At 37.9% G+C, this 17,834-nt stretch overlaps 1 protein-coding gene and 1 long non-coding RNA gene across 2 annotated transcripts; both read right to left on the bottom strand.

The window, feature by feature from the left end:
* Positions 1 to 536: 536 nt before the first annotated feature.
* Positions 537 to 5,251, bottom strand: LOC133985994 (uncharacterized). Its single transcript, XR_009925488.1, has 3 exons — positions 5,072 to 5,251; positions 3,072 to 3,179; positions 537 to 2,522 (listed from the first exon to the last, which is right to left on the bottom strand). It is a non-coding gene; the product is annotated as an uncharacterized LOC133985994 (long non-coding RNA).
* A 7,350-nt stretch (positions 5,252 to 12,601) lies between these two features.
* Positions 12,602 to 17,604, bottom strand: LOC133986374 (complexin-2). Its single transcript, XM_062426196.1, has 3 exons — positions 17,580 to 17,604; positions 14,248 to 14,423; positions 12,602 to 12,799 (listed from the first exon to the last, which is right to left on the bottom strand). Exons 1-3 carry the CDS (start codon positions 17,602 to 17,604, stop codon positions 12,602 to 12,604), a joined length of 399 nt encoding a protein of 132 aa, XP_062282180.1.
* Positions 17,605 to 17,834: the final 230 nt, after the last annotated feature.

The following is a 17,834-nucleotide window of genomic DNA, read 5'->3' as shown; positions in this document are numbered from 1 at the left end:
TTTTGTACTGTAACCTAAACGTGTGATATTAAACAATGACCACTAGATGGCAGCATGTCACAAAGTGTTTTTTTAGTGGTTTCAGGCTGGACATCCACTAGAGTAAAATCTGCCTACAAGAAAATAATATCATTACTTAGCCTTTTTATATTGCATGTTTTAAATGTTAACTTTATTTTCTAATTTACACTTGTTCATTTTAACAGTTTAATTAAGTAATTGTTCTGGTATTTAATGCAGGATATCTACTCCAGCTGTCTGGTGAGGTGTAGGGAAGCTTTCTTTTCATGATTAGTCATGGGATCAATTATGCAATTTATTATGTATATATAAAACATATAGACACATTTTACCACTGAATCCAAAAAAAGCAAACCATGTTGAGAAAATGCAGTACTACAACTTGTCCTGGTGATCTCAGAAATTAAGCTGTTTCTGTTGTTATGTGTAGGCATCACAGTGTAACTCTGACCTATGAAGCTGTAACAAACAAAACAGCCTCCATACACAGTTAGATAACCACTCAGTGTACAAAATAATTTACTGTTTTTTTATTATTAATGCATGTAGAAGGTGGACAAATGATCAATATCTACAATACCTGTGGAAAACTACATTTTAATAACTTTGAAGCTTATGAGCCTAACAACTAAAAACTTGATTATTCAGATTGATGCATTTCGGGGGGGTTGATGAAATAAATCTCATGAAATCTTTCAGTATTATTGAAAACATAATTATGTTCTAATTCATAATTAGTCTAAATTATCTTCTAATTATTGAAGGTCTGACTTCTTGTCTATTATTTTGGGGCAAAACATTTTTTTAAGTGTTGGTATGTCACTAATTTCACTGCAGATGTTATGTTTTTAGCTCTGTAAGTTAGCTGGATATCATAAAACTGGACAGATTTCAATGATAGTTGTTGAAAGTCTAAGTTATAAATATGTCTTCAAGACAAAATTGGACAACATAGACATGAAAAAAGGGGCCAGATAGTCACTGGTTGAACAGCTGGTCCAACACTCAAACACTGCAAAATCCTCCACCCTTAAAAACACAATGCATTTACGAGGATAAATGCAGTAAGACAAGTGAGAACTACATTGGCAAAGAGAAACTGTGATAACATAGTCTTTCAGTAACAAGTAAGACTGTTGTCCTAGTAATGACAAATCAACCGAATCCTTCTGTATATGCTGACAATCTCAAGATTAAGTTCAGTCTCTTTAATCACCTCCACAGACGGTTGAGGACATGAGTAAGTCCAGCATGTTGGTATATTTGAGTTTACGTACGGGTGTGAATATGTGTTATCTGAAATGGAAAATAAAAATGAACACAGTAAAGTTATATTAAAATAAAAGTCACTTGTTACAAGTGAGGTAAAATAACTGCCAATGCCAGTATAACACAAGCACAGTTAAATATGCAATATATCAAACCGCCACCAGAGGGCACTCTACATATTTGATAGACAATGACCCATAATGTTTAGACCCAGCAGGTGTCTATTTCCTCAGTATCTGCTGGGCATCAATAAACAGAGCAGCTGTACGGAAAATAATTAGAAAACTCTATTTTTATGATGTTTGCATAGAGTTTCTCCATATAATTTGTATATAGATATCACATTATAAAATTACTCATACCATCATGGAAGATTTTATTTATATTTCCTACTCCTAACTTTCACTAACACAGACAAATTGACAATTTATAAACAATTGAGCCTAACAACAGTTATATATTTTGTTTTTTTAAATCACCAAATGTGTATTCACTGTCGACTACTGAGCTGTATAAAGGTGACTGCCTTTTTTGTATATAACATTATAAATGCCTGTATTCTGCTGCTGCAGTCACTAGCAGTCACTCTTGATGAATATGGGCTAAACAACGGGAGGAGAGAGCGCACTTTAAATGTAAATGAGGCTCTCGTGTTGACAGGCGTTCTGATCTGGAGGCCAACAGATCAGCAGCTGGGATTTGGTTTGAGGTTGGGTCAGGCCATAGATCAACTGGGGCTGTAAATTGTCACAGCACCTGGGAGGCTGGCTGCCCCCGTGTCTGACCTTTGATATGTTAATGTACTCAATTTTAATATTTCCTAGAGGGCTAACGGATAAGCCGAGACCAGTACAGTCACACCGTGTCCTCACTAGTACAGATACACCTGAAAATACCTGCAAAAGAATGATTGCTCTGTTCTAATATGCAGCTAATTTTGACTAAAACATATTTCAATCTGGAAAAAGACAACATAAAATATTCTTACTCCACTTCACTCCTATAATCTGCTCTTCAATTCACATCTGTAATTTTTTGTGACCCCTTAAAAACATCACTTTGCCTTCCTTCCTCCGTTGTCAATCTCCTCTCTCTCAGCCTCCTCCGGACCCCCCTCTGTCCACTCCTATTTCTTTTCCTCCCTTTTCCTCCATCCTGCCGTCATTTTAGGGGCTAAAATGTCTGTGATTTTCCTTCCTGGCTGTGTCCCCATGCAGCTGAGGTTCCCACCCCTGCACGCAAAATACAGAGTCCAACACGGAAACACACACACAGGACACATGCTGACTGATGGCTTCAGTTCAACTGTTGAGTGTGGATGCAGCAAAGTCTACAACTAATAATCTAAAATGACCAAACTGCAAATTTAATCATCTTACCTTAAGATTAATTGTTTAAAAGATACTGGCTTCCTTTTTTTTTTTTTTAAGGATGGTGGTCCATCTGTCTCGTAGTAACTTTAACAACATGGCTGACAGTTATCTATATTTCTTACTGTCAATAAATCTCATGTGCAGAGCAAAACCAACAATGAATTGACTTACTTACAAGTAGGGCTGGACAGTATGACCAACACCTCTTATTCCAGTATAGGTAATATCATATCCTGATAATGATATCTATCCTGTTGTAGCACATTTTGCACGGGAGTTGACGAAAATAAACCTGATACATTACTTTAAGTGCAATACAAACTATGCTAATGAAAAGTAAAGAAGTGTAATGTAACAATGTAATCCACACAAAAGATGGACATGGACGTGATTTTGGTTTGGTTCTACCTTTAATGCGTCCAAAGAAGATGATCCTTGATTATTTTGTTGATCCCTGGCCTTTACACCAGCACCTGCACTGGGTAAGATTTACCATCTGCAGAGAATACGGCCAAGCTGAGTTGATAAAAGGAGAAAAAATGAATCAAAATGTCTCAATTTCTTCATGTTTCAATGCACAAATGCATACATGCTGTGAGTCCATTATACTGCAGTGAAATTTCATAAAAACCCAGGTGTTATTGAGTTTTTACAATAGTCTTGTATTGCATCAACAGGATACAAGGCCAATTTAACAAGAAGGAATCAATTGTTATCTCGAAGACGGTTTTATTCTGTATTGAGGCTTGTATCCTAACTTACATTTCACATTTTCCAGTTTTTGCTTTGTTGCTTTGAGCAGAAACACTGGAAATATAATTATAGATATATCCCAAGACACACAGTGCATAAGCTTACAACCACACACACTATTATACAACCTCTCGTCTTGGCATTTACAGTTTCCCTGTTAGATGTGAGCGTTCGCTGAAATAAACAGCTAATCTCTCCCTCTACATGTAAATGCATTGTGTTGAGTTTTCCTCAGGAGACAGAAATACACTAAACCACCTCTCAGCCGTCTGTCATTCAAACCCCTTAACGAGGAAAGTCTACTGGTCTCTGGAAATTACAAACAGCCCACACAAACACGCACACACTAATCTGTCAGGGAGTCTTTCATTCAGGATTTAACAAGACTGTAAAAGAGCAAATCACCGCTGGTAATTCATCGGTTACAAAACACCGATGGCGGAGGCAGCAGCTTCGAGGGGGAGGAGGGAGGTTTGAGGCTGTGGATGACTGCAACAACGAGAGAAGGAGGGTTTAAACTGGACGAACAGTGTGAATGTATTGTATTGTATTTAAATACTACGTTTTTTTGTATTGCACCATTTATATATCCCTGTATTGACCATTAAGGATTCAGTTTGGGATTGTGGGAAGAATGTGGCTATACTACAGTACCTGTAACATGTGTCAATTACATTAATGACTATGTCTTTACATCCCTACAAACACAACAATGCAATAAAATCTAACAACATCCTCTGGCTACCACACTGTGTCAGTAAGAGGGAAAACCTTTTAAAGTTGTTCTCTCTGAATTAAATCATCCAACTTTTATGAGCAATGTTTTCAGAGAAGGTAAAGTTAACTTTTTATAACCCATCATTGTTAATCATATTGACAAAATGTGCACTAAGAACATTTTTCATGTGGATATTACTTCTATATTGATGTGTGGTAACTACATTTATACTAAAAAAATAGTTCAAATGTGAAAGGTAATGAATGCTTTGAGAATTATGACCCAATTCTGCATTTTTCCAAAAACTCTACGAAGCTTTATAGCTATTGTCATCTGGACTTGTATTTGTCAGGTGGACAGAAACAAGTGTTGCTCCATATCTGCTTACTAATCTAACTATTTGATAGAGTGAAATAAGTGAAAATAGTTCAACACCAGTATCTTAAATCCTGCCTTATAAGGAGGATAATAATGAAGACACAATACTAGTTTATGAAGATAGGTAGACTAAAAGTTACTCCAGTGAATAAATAGAATCGTCTAGCTTTTATTAAGCTTTCTTTTTAAATGTTTTCTTTTTAATCTATTTGAACCTTTTATTTACTCCAACTTTTAATACACTTTTCTCTTGTTTCTTTTTATTGTCTCTTATTTATTTTAATATTTTTAAACATTTTTATCATTCTCACTTTCTCTTGTATGCATTGGTCTCATTTTTTTCTTTGTTTGTTTTTATCCTTTATGTTATCCTTTGTCTACACTGTATCCAGATGTTGAATCAAGCAGTTCCTCCTCAAGAGCAGCACAGGTGATTGTAATTGTGCCTCCAGCTAACCTCTGTCAGATATACCATATACCAAAAAAAACAACCTGCATATCATAGTTTAAATTACCCAACATTACCTTTGGTTTACATCAGCACAGAAAATAAACTCACCTGAGAATAATCATCAAAAACACCAAAGTCTGGTCCTCCGTAGCTCCGTAGCCCTCTACTATACGAACATACAGAACCTCTGTCCTCAATAACTTTAACTTCAACTTTTAGTCGTGGTAGAAGTAATTTAATCAGTAAAACAACTTTTTCTTGTCATTCTACTATTCGCTATCTGCTATACCTGACGTTGTTGTTTGTTTGTTTTTCTTCTGTCCTTTCCCCTTTGACCTCATTAATGAACTTCTCTGCAGTCGCCATCTAGCGGACGCTTTGAAAACTGCAACTTCAACCCCACAACTCAATTTGACTGCTTTCTGCAAAATTGATGGTTGTTATACTTTTGTTTTATGTTGGCTATCACTTTTCTTATATCTTATGTTTGTTGTATCCTTTGTTGTTTTGTATGACTTTGTATGAAACAATTGTACATTGTTCTTAATAATGATAAAGGCAGCTGAATCGCTTGTCAAATGTCTTTTAGAACAATCATAGTCATAGAGAAAAAAAGAAATACACTTAGCCTATGTTAAAACTTATGATACTAGGCCCCAGGTAAATAGAGGTTAAAATACATTTTATTTTAGTGCATGTTCAGTTTAAGCATATTTTATTAAGGAAAAATGTGCATATCATACTTTTAGGTCTATCCCTATGTATATATTTTAATTTTAACAATGTTGATTTTTCCATACATTAGGGTAAACTATACAAAGACAATAAAGAGGGCAAAACCTACTCTGCCATAATTAGCACCTGGAATGCAACCTCACATTAGATTATAATGCTGTGCCCCCATGGCCGTGAAGTAAATGACTACTGTAAGCTAATTATACTGTGACAATAATAGCAGGACATTATAACACTATAGCCGACACTATTTACACACATTTCTTGCACTTTTTGCTTTTGTGCTTTTGGAAGTGAAACAACACTCAACTTAAAAACTTTAATTTAACAAAAAAATAAATAATACAGTCCAAAAAGGAACAAATACAAGTAATGTCTGGTAATCAAGCAAATAGTTCTTGTTTAAAAGAAATGTAGACTATACAGGCATTGAAGTAGCATACAAACGAGTAAAATAAAAACACAGGAAGCTTTTTTTATAAACCTATTTTATTAGTGTTATGTATTTAATTTCCAAAAAGAATGATTCAATTCCATTGATGAGACAGTTTTACAGTGATTGGGCTCCACATAGAGTATATGACATGCAATTAAGGAAAAAATAGCATAAGAACTTGTATTTTACATTCTTAACCTCTGCACCCTGAAATTATTTGTACCCTGAATTAAAAAGAAAGACCCTCTTGATTCAATTATATGCACTTTTTTTTCCTTTTTTTTCTTAGAAAAATCCATTCCCTTTCCAGTCATCTATACCTTTTGTGTACACTTTTTATTCATTATTTCCCCATTGTCCTCTCAGTTTTGTTGTTGCCAGTTCCTACTGTGAACCATGGTCCATGTCAATGCCAAATCCCATGCAGGGGACAGACCATCATGTGTCTAACCATGTAGAGTCTAAAGCTGCTTCGCCGGACATTAAAGACAGCTAGCACACTGTACAGGACAAGGTCACATCTTTGCAAACCAGTAAACATTGCCAATTTTTTTATTTTTTTATTTTTTTTTGTTTGGTTGGCACAATTGGCCAGACTAAAGGGACTGTTGCCAGGTGATGAATCCTGGTCTCCACAGGTGTGGCTGAAGGTATTACCTCTAATCCCTTTCAACTTCATCGCATAGAAGGCCGGAGGACAGTAAAAAAATAAACGTAGTTGGTATCGGTGAGTCCTTTGATGCCACAACGGTTGTCAATGTAACATTTTAACATATTCTAGTGCAAATGCCAAACAGACTGGAATGTATTCAAATAGTGTCTCTTCACAGTAACAGTTGTGCTAAAAGCTAACAAGAGCTCACCAACATCTCGACATCCACCGGAGGGAAGGTAATCTTGGTGATACAACAAGCTAAGTACCATGCTGTCTCGGTTACATTTTTTTCAAACGAGCGCAACTTCTACATCTACTGGCAGGTATCAGCAGGGCAGTTACAATAACAGTACGTTTACGTGAAAATGTTACCGAAGAGACAAATGTTATGACATCATCATCACAGCGTTCAGGCAAATCAAATCCAGCCTTGTTTGGAGGTGGAGAAACGATAAAGTTTAAAGGAAAGTTTTTATCTTTAAATGTCCTCCATTTTAATTGCACCGTGCATTTAATTAAGTTATATTTAAAATGTAAACGTTCATGGCATGTCTTTTGCACACTGCCAGTATGGATTCTTTTTTGTGTATATATCATACTAGTCATGAGAAATATCATTAAAGCTAATGGCGAAGCTTTTTGTTTTGGAAGGAATGTACTGTGGTTTTCAACGGCAGTTCCAAGCCAAGCCTGTTTTGTCAGTTATGGGCTCCTGACAACAGAAGATGCTTTGATAATCCAGTCTTTCAGCTGCAAACTCTTGCAGCCTGAGTCCCCCCCTGAAACCATCCCATTGACCGACAACGGAAGTAGCCTTTGAGTTAAGACGTTTTAGAGAAACACCAACCAGGATTTGATGTAGCTGCTTAATGTCTTTGAGGCCTTTCATCTCAAAATCTACACTCGCAGTTTTCATCTCACTCATTCACGCACGTCTAAGTCTTTTCAACTGTTAAAAATATACACTTTTCTATATTCCAAGTAAAATAATCCTCATTGTTAACAACTCCTACTCAGGTTTTACACTATTGTCTATCAAACCAAAAACTGATCTAAACTAAAAAAGCCACAGGGGCGTCTTAGATCAACAAGTCACTCCACAGTTTTTCCACACTGAAGTATCTCATGCAACCAGAAGGAATTAAAAAAACAACACGTCACACCAGGACAAGCACAGATGCGACAGATGAGTTTCCACTAACCTCACAAACAGATGACATGGTAATAGCCCTTTTCAAAGGCAATTCACATGCTGTGACGCCTCGAGACGAGTCCCACTGAGAGACAACTTTACATACAGAGGATGTATGGCTGTAGTTTCCATGAAGGGCCCATGAATTAATAATAGTCCAGGATTTGTGTCCTGTTTTCCATTTCCAGCGAATGGAAATGAAAGCAAGGAAAGCAAGGCTGGAATAAGCTTAATTCGTGCACTGTAGGTGAAACTGGCCTGACCTTAAGGTGCAGGAGGAAATGCGGGAATCCCTATGTTGATGTACTCAATCAAATAAATCAATATGAATCTCCTCATACAACTCAAGCAAAGCACACTACACTTAAATCCATCTCAATATCTGCGCTCAAACCATTTTATGCAGCTAATCCTTTAATGCAGTAATCGAAATTATTATTTTTTTGTTTACAATGATGAGCATTGCAACTGCAGGTTAGTCTCATATATAGAAACATGAGAATTTGCATGATGTCTTCTACATTGAAATCAAAGTGGCAAAAATATTCTAGTACTATAGGTAGATTATCAAAAAAGTTAATATTTTAGATACAGTATCTTTGTCTTTTTTTTAATTGCACGTCCCCCAGTTTCGTTCTAAAACCTTCAAGCCAGTTGTCAATTCGCTTACTTGATGTTTTAAGGCTGTGATCACATAGGATGATTTTTAGCTTTGCTGGCACAAGTTGATCGCTTTGAAAAATGACTGGTTCAGATTACTTTTATCTGGAAAATAAGTTTGAACCAACAGGTGCAGTTTTAGTTATCTGTCTGACTAAATATTGTCAGTACAGGAAGTGCAATACATAGTGTCCACTTTGCAAATGCATCATAGCACACTCTGGATGTGCCATACAGGCATAATGAATAGTCAAGGTATGTGCCAATCCTAATGCTTTTATGGAGTGTTTCCAAACATTGACACAAAACAGGGCAGTGGCACATCCTGTCAACATGCCAAGGTGCCACCAGTGGGTGGATTTACATGGAAAACAACAGGTTTAGGTGTTTCGACAGGTTCATGCATACTTATTTCTACTGCGGGCTGACTGCATTTCACATGGCAAGCAATTGAAACACAGTTTTCTGGCAATGCTCACAGATTAACTTTGTATTTGAGAAGAAGAACAAAGCTCCTGTCTGATCACAGCCTTAAATTGCATCCAAACTCAATTATGTCAGCACACTTAGACAACAAAGAACATCCAACACCCAACAAGCCCATGACACAGCTGATCTCTCTGGATCCAATGCACAGATTCTGTTGCCTGGAGACTCTGACAGAAACAGGAAAATTGTCTATTTTTGTCTTTTGACATTTTGGTGTATTCTCTTCTTTAACAAACATTTGCATGCTTAACATTTGAAAGGAATGTGTTAAGTATTCTTTCTTTTTTTTTGAGACAAGGCACAACTAGGGAGCCACCCTAGCTTACCTGTGCACAAAATAGTTCAAGACACATTTACGTAGTATAAACTAGGACTATATGGATCAACAACATGGTGTCACATCACAGACACGTAGAAAGACACACATATAAACACACTCACATACAGTACACATGTAGTACATTGAGACAGTTAAAACAATGGCTTCTTTTTTCTACATACATTTTTCTTTTTGTGTATACATTAGTATACATGTCTAAAGATAAAAGAATGTTGAGGAATTTCAAACAGATATGCAAATATCTTTCTTTTTTCTTTTTTTTTTTACAGAAAACAAAGATGAGACAATTAACTTTCAATGTATTTTCTTTTTTAGAATTTTAAGTAATTATTGCAATCTAAACAATATGGCTTTGTCTAGTGAAAAGTCCTATCTGAGCTAGAAAATGAGAGAAAGAAAAAACATGTTTTCATAGTGCTTATGACAACTTCATCATTAGTCTTCTTAATTCTTAAAGATATTCTAATTTATAAACTCATGGAACAATGTATTAATCTTACATTGTCGCATAACTAACCACTGAAAAGTCACCGGACTGTTTAGGAACAACCAACATGCTTTGTTTTACTGTTAAATGTCCATATATTAAGGTAGTTTCACTAAATAGAGATTGTTTCCATTTACAGTACATCTACTTAAATGCTATATGACAAATCACTATGATATTTTGTTGGATTAAGAGATGCAAGATGCAGAATATAGTCCGCTCTAAGTGAGCTCTTCAGGCAGTGAGATGCGACAACTCACAAACCAGTTTTCTCAGGCTCAGTCTACAGTTTAGTTATCTAGTTTTATTTAGCCATGGAATACTTTTGAGGAAGTTAGAGAGTATAATTTTAGTTTAGAGGTGGTCTTTGGAATGCATGCACACACTGAATAGGCTGCTGTGTTTCTCCTGCAGGCCTCGCACATATGATAAGTCCGGCATGCACTTCTTTGTTATTGGCGGTGACGAAAGAAATAGTAAGGTCTCACCAGTATTTCTTTGGTCTCGATGTTGATGAATTCAAACTTCGGTCAGGGAAACCATGCATTAAAAGATGAGGGGAAAGGTTAGCTCAGTTGGAATGTAAATTTGGCTGTGTTTGCACCTGGCATGAAAAATGCATCTTGGGTGATCCTATCAGTGGACAGCTCTAAGTACAGGTGTGATGCACTGAGGATGCATTGAGATCCAATCACTCAGACCACATTTAGAGGTGTATGCAATGTGTCATGGTCCAACTGACATCCTCTTCACAAGCGGAAGTACGTACTTATTTGTGTGCCAATGATGTCTTATTACAGTGTGGAATGAAAAGAAGAAGCCACAACAGGCAAAATTGATTAATTGTCAATATTTCTAAATTCCTGTGCAGACTAGGTACCTCCCTGTTTAACCTCTGCAGGTTAAAAACAACAAGGCAAATGGAAATGATGTAGGTGTTTATTTGCATATAGTGTGGGGAAGTGAGATCCGATCACAAATGATCGTTCTAATGCCGAGTGTGAGCAGATGTACTTAGAGCTGTTCACTTGTAATCAGATCACCCAAGACGCTTTTGATTGCCAGATGTGAGCAGGGCCTGTGTGAATTACAGCATAATTTCACAGTTGCATGAAAATAACTCGGCAGCACATTCACAAACAGCAAAATTTAAAGTAAGTAAAAAAAGACAGACATTGCCTGGCGTTTGCATTCACGTGTGAAGTGGTGAAAAAGAAAAGAATATCTGAATAAATACTTTAAATAAAGAGCCACTTGATAACAATCAGGTAACCCACTTTGAACCAGTCATGGATGACAGGAAATGACAACATGTACAGTACCGGCTACCCCCACTGTTTCCCAGTGGTCGATGTTTTGATTGTCTATGGGGACCACGCTACCAAAAATCATGACAACTTGGCTTGACCTTTATGCTGAGCTGTATTTGTTAACAAAATTGTGACCATTTTGAAAATTAGATTCTAAAAAGGTAAAAAGAGTTGTGTTTTCTTGCATGAATGACACCTTGAGTGAAGTAAAGCAAACTATAGTCTAAAATCCCTTTTTGATTGAACATATGAAGATCTTAAATTGTACTTTTCCAGCATAATGGCAGTCTAACTAGCTGATAGGGAAAGAGAGTCTAGCGTTTGAAAAACTAGAGGCGGAAGTAGGACGAAAAAACTTTTTCTTCAGCAAACAGCTCTTCGGAAGCTCATAGCAGTGAATTACTTTGTTAAGAAGTTGGTTGGACTGTTAGGCCTTCAAAACGTCAACATCAAGGATTTCCAAAATTGGTTGATATGAACAACAGCTTCTGGAAACCCCAGAAAATTCCAACAAGCAAACCTTATATCAAATACATTATTCCAAAAGTGTCCTATATTGTATGCCTACATGTTACCAACAACTGTACACCTGTTTCACTCAAAATGAAACCCTCATTTACAATTCCTCTGCTAGAGGAGATGATATGAAGGCACGTCCTAAAAACTGAAATGCTGATTTGTTTTTTGTTTTTTTTTATATAAAGACCTCCATCAGGCTCATAAAAGTAGAAAACACCCACTGAAATAAAACGAAACATGCTCCATCTACTGGAAAACATGGAGGCAGTGCCATTTGGAAAAAAAAACAACATAGTAGCAAGAGGACATGTTCCTAAGCGTCCACTGCCCTTCTTTAAAAGGGAATACTGTTCTCCATTGGTCACCATTGCCTGGCCACAGATGGTGGCCAACCAATCAAAATGTCTGATCTTGGTGGGTGTAAAAATAACAGCAAGAAAAGGACACAAAAATACTAATTGTAAGAAATGTGCTAAGTGGCAGTTGAAAGGTTGAACGGCAATAGTGGCAAATAAAAGGGGGAAGATTGACGCAATTGTCGAGGAGTAGAAAACAAAGTAAACATTTTCTAGAAAGGCAGTGTGTAGCCTCTAACAGTTTGGCAAGAACCCCCCACCCGAATATTTATCTCAATCCCTACTTGCTTAAAAATACCCCAGCCAGTTCCCCACCAGTCTTTCTTCTCCACATCCCTGCAACACTCAAAGTTCGCTCAACCCTTTCCACAAAGATCCCCTCCTCCCTTTTGCCCCGCAGCCTAGCCCAGGCCAGACCGGACCCTGAATTTAGGGTTCGTTTGATTGGTGGTTTTTCTTTTACTTCTTGAACATATCCTGTAGAGGTCCGGGCAGAAACTTGAGGACAGTGTCGAGGATGCTCTCCTCATCTTCCTCGTCGTCGTCTCCGCAGCCCCGAGGGATCGCCTTCTTCGGACGTGTCAGTGACCCTTCGCAGGCCTGCTCCATAGCCGCTTTCTCCTCTGCCTCCTTCTCCTCCTTCTTCTTCAGTCCGTACTGAACAGACAGAGAACAGGTGGTGAAAAGAAGAAGAAAAGTAGGTTGAATGAGAAGTTTGGTACAGAGGTTAAACCTGCATTAACAGATTATTTTTCTCCTTGTTTTTTTAGCAGAAACACGCAGTGAACTCAGCTTTTAAGTTGATATATTGAACGTGTTGGCAAACTGTTGCTTATTTCCACATCCAACAGTTACCTAGCAACATTAGCATTCATTTGGAGTCGTGTCTCTGTCCACCTGCTGAATGTAAATCCAATATTCATTCTTTATGAGCTCTGTTTTTGCTCCTTACCAACTCCTGAGGGAAATATCCGGCTCTTTTGCTGCTAAATGCTCCACTATGTTCATCAGCTAATCTACAGCCTTGCAGTGAGCTGAAACTCACAATAAGGCTCCGTAAAGCCTTGGGGAGCAGCAGAGTGGTTTATAATTCTCTGTAGGTTCATCACTGCAACCATGATCATGAAATTACACACTGTTATTAGATGCACTGTTATAAAATATTGAATAGCATCTTCTATATTAAAAGAAATAGCAAGAATGTACCTTAATATTACTAGTTCAAATGTTCTTTTAAATCAGACATCAATAAAACACTGAATGCTTGTAAAAATGTGTCATGAACATGTTATGTTTGTTAGCATGTTAGAATATCTGCACCAGTTTTTTCTTTTTTAATTGTGACGGTACATCTGATCAGAGGGCTTGACAAGTTAGCAACACTTTTAGCCTCTTTAAGCTCATCACTCTCATCAATCTTATTTCAAGCAGCAACAAGCAGGTGTTTTTAGCAAGCTCTGATAAAGCACAGTACCCAGCACCGCACAACAGACAGATAAAAAGGTTGTGAAGAAAGTGGAACATCTAGTAGCTAAAGAGCCAGGTATTTCCCTCAGGAGTTCATGGAGTCCAAACCAGAGCTAAAGGATGGTGAATTACTTTCATCAGGTGGACATAAGCGTCACTCCAATTGGATAATAATTATTGCTCTGTGTGTTTTGAATGTGTCATTAGGCAGTTGTTGTCCTTTAGAAGTGAGGGTTAGGGTTAGGTTATGTTTTTGAGTTCCTATGTTCCCTAGTAGCCATTGGTATTGATGAGTTTCTAACAGCCTCTAACCTAATACGTCTAAAGATGATGGTCTAAACATGTAGTGGTGAGCTAAAAATGGATAAAATGAAGACAATGATCAGACTTCTGGTTTTGATGTCTTCAACAGCAGCTCAACATGCTTTGACAACATGAAAATCTTGATTTCGTGGGTATAATACATCCAATAATCTGCAATGCTGAAACACCCAATCACCAATCAGGTTCTTCTTTATACCTGATCGATCACCAGAGGGGTAAGGTCTGTTGTGATCGGCTATTGTTGGAGGAACATCTTGTATTACTGATGCATTTGTGTCAGGATATAACATCAAACCGGGGCAGTGTGTCCGTACCTTGTCCCTAATGGTCTGTCGTACTTTTTCCCTCTCGGCCTCCATGCGGGTGTGTTTGGCCTTCCTCTCCTCCTCCTGCTGCCTGAGCGCCTCCTGCCGCTCCTCCTCCTTCTTGGCTGCATCTGGGTCTTTCTCCTCCTCTCCACCCAGCATCTTACCCATGTCTTTGGTGGCCCCTGGACAGAAAACAGAATGATAGAGGTAAGTCAGGACTGTTTTACAACATTTACGATCCCGAAAATAAATGCTGGAAATGATTAAATGTTAAATATAAGCTACAGTTAGACAGCTGGACATTCACTTTTGAATTCAAATGTACTTTTAGAGAACACAGAATTGTTGTTCTTTCTGTAACATTAAAAGGTACAATGGTACCACCATTGGTATTTGTTCTATACACATCTCTCATTAAGGTAGGTATAATAATTGATGTGGCAATATGCTACAATCTTGACTAACACCGGTGATCCACTGGAACACATACTATATATAGGATAATAGACAATCGCTTCTTTTTAGTTAAGACTTTTTAACTGTTGCTTTCTGACAGTCCAGCCTTTCCCTAGAAGCGCGAAGGCCTCAGACTCTATTGATTGAAGTTGGAGATACCTTGTTTAATTTCAACAGACTATACAACTCAATGAAGCTGGTATTGCAATAAGTGTATCAGTATATTGATTAATTATTCAGAACTTTCTTAAATAACCAGTTCTCCATGTTACACTATCCCGAGATCATTGAACAGTGTGGAGCAGCTGTGGGTGTTGTTCTCAGATGTAGCTACTTCATTTCCCACAGGCAGAATTGGTTATCTAAAAGTGATGTAATCAAACTCAAGCGTTGGTTTTGTCCAAAGAACAAACATGAAAAGTGATTCCTCCTGTTTAAAATCAATTTTATGTTACATAAATCATGGGATAAAGTTGTAAAACTAAGATGTTGCAATTCACTTTTACTTCTGTCCTTCCTTTTTAACTTTAGTTTTAGCAGACAAAACCAAATTCATATGAATAAGAAGACATTCAAAATACTGCATGTCTGCCATAAAACACTGTGCATTAGCAGTTCTGAGGATTATGTGACTACGGGGTTCCCTGAAAGTCCTCAAGACATCTTTGAAAACAAGGAGGAAGAAAAAGAGCCAGCTGGAAAAGCTTCAAAGAGCCACTGAGATAGAGGAAGACACATTTTTTCCATCCGGAGTCGGCCATCTGTCAGCCCAACCTGTACCTCCACATGTATTGTATTTTCTGTCGTAAGTCAATTGATGGCAGTGCAGTAGTGCTCTTGCCTTGGAACAAACTTTTAAATTAAGCCTTGTAGATCTAATATGAATGAAGATTCAGTAACTTGATTGCTTATTTCTCCCCTTAAATTTATTCAGTAGCAGATTTTGGTGGACCCAAAGTGAAATTAGTGAAAGTTTACATACAGAACCGGGGGCCCCAGGAGGGAGGTCTGCAGTTGGACCCGTCTCTAAAGGATATTTTGGGTTTGCAGTGTTTTAAGACTGTCTTAACCCTCCTGTTCTCCTCAAGTCAAGGAAGGAAGGGAGGAAGAAGGAAGAAAGGGAGGGAGGAAGGAAGGAAAGGAGAGAGGAAGGAAGGAAGGAAGGAAAGGAAGAAAGAAGGGAGGATGGAAGGGAGGAAGGAAGGAAGGAAGTAAAGGAGGGAGGAAGGAAGGAAGGAAAGAGAGAAGGAGGGAGGGAGGAAGGACAGATGGAAGGAAGGAAGGGAGGAGGGAGGGTGGATAGAAGGAAGGGAGGAAAGGAAAGAAGGAAGGGAGGAAGGAAAGGAAGGAAGGAAGGACAGAGGAAAGAAGGAAGGGAGGAAGGTAGGAAGGAAGAAAGGAGGGAATGAAAGAAGGAAGGAGGGAGGAAGGAAGAAAGGAAGGAAGGAGGGAGGGAAGGAAAGAAGGAGGGAGGGAGGAACGAGGAAGGGAGGAAGGAAGGAAGGAAGAAAGGAAGGAAGAAGGGAAGGAAAGGAGAAAGGGGGATGGAGGAAGGAAAGAAGGAACAGTCAAAACAGAAAGGGTCAATTTGACCCAGGAGGACGACACAAAGGTTAAAACAGCAGCCGAGTCCATATAAACACTGAAAGAGGATTTCCTCATTGTAATCATTCCTCTTGTTCATACTGTTCTTCAAATGTGCTTTTCATGTAAGTGATTCCTTTACTGGATGTTTTGGGGTTGCATGCCTTGCACAAAGGCACCTCTGGTTCAGTTTCATCCGCACTTTTTCTGCCTCTGCTCGCCTCTTTATCTGTGACCGAAGCTGCTATCTGGACGTGAAAGCGACTCCCTCAGGCCTATCGATACTGCTGTTGTTACCACAGTCTGATCGATAGTAAATACAGGACCACCTGAGAGTGTATGAATTATGGATCCTCCAGCAGAGAGAAAACTTAATCTGGGTATTGATCTGCCTCTCAGGCGCTGGTGGAAGGAGAGCTTTGCTGGTGGCCTGGTTTGCCATCTAGAGCTTTTATTTAACCAGAGCCAGAATACTGACCTAATATGGTTCACCACTGAGGAGATCATTGGCGGAAAAGCAAGGGTGTAAACAATCGAAGCTGTGTATTTTTGCAGTGCATTGAAGATTAAATGTCTTGAAACATAAATTAAAACACTAGTTTTTTAGCTGCTTGACATTTTTTTATATCCAGCTACTGCTTCTATTGTAAAGTCATTAGTTCTTCACTGAGGCCCTGGATGTGTTAGCACGCTTGTTAAACTGTGTAGAATACATGCCAAATACTTATTAAAGTTATTAAAGGGTTATTCAAGTAAATTACACTGATGACTTGTATTTTTAATCTGCTGAACTCGTCTTGTTCCTTCTTTATTAATAATATAGATAATTCATGTTTTATAACTGGCTCTCTTTCATGGTTAAAATTGCCCCTTGTGCAACATTTTAATTCATGTCATGTACCTTCTGTTATCAAATATCTGTCACCATGAGCTGATAAGATCATTATCTTCCAACTTTAGCAGGTTAACATTTATTTATTTAAAGGTTATTTTTATTTTACAGATGATAAACCCTTAACTCTAGTTTATATATCATCCTCATGACAAAGTTCATGTTGGTTTCCTCACTAGTGGTAAAAATCTAAACATGGCAAAGTTGTTAACTTGATAATTAAACTGTTTGTTAATTTGATTGAACTGGTGTTAATTGGATTTTTTTCTAGAATTGTCAATTAGTGACTATGATGGGATTGAAATGAAAGAAATAAGGGCAGAGTGCTGTTGTTAGTCTGGTTTCTCCACTGATGTCAGTGTGGAGATTTTGCTCTTAGAACATTATTAAAGGGACTGAAAGTTACCTTTGTAGGCTAGAGTCATAAACATGATGGTTATGTTATTGGCATTGATTACCAACCCTATCAACCTACACAGATATATTGTGGTGATTTAGTATTATGGGGTAGTAAAAATCGGACTCACTGCCGCTTTAAGCACATAGGAGCCAAAGGGGAGCATTTCTGAGTAAATGACTCTGAGGAAATGTGACTGTAAGGACTGTGCTGTTCCCTCTTGGGTTCATGAACCCAGGGGTAGCCGGTCCCGTCGCTCTGCAG

The sequence above is a fragment of the Scomber scombrus genome, chromosome 9, assembly GCF_963691925.1.
Source record: "Scomber scombrus chromosome 9, fScoSco1.1, whole genome shotgun sequence".
Lineage (NCBI taxonomy): Eukaryota > Metazoa > Chordata > Actinopteri > Scombriformes > Scombridae > Scomber > Scomber scombrus.
This window is presented reverse-complemented; position numbering and strand designations above follow the sequence as displayed.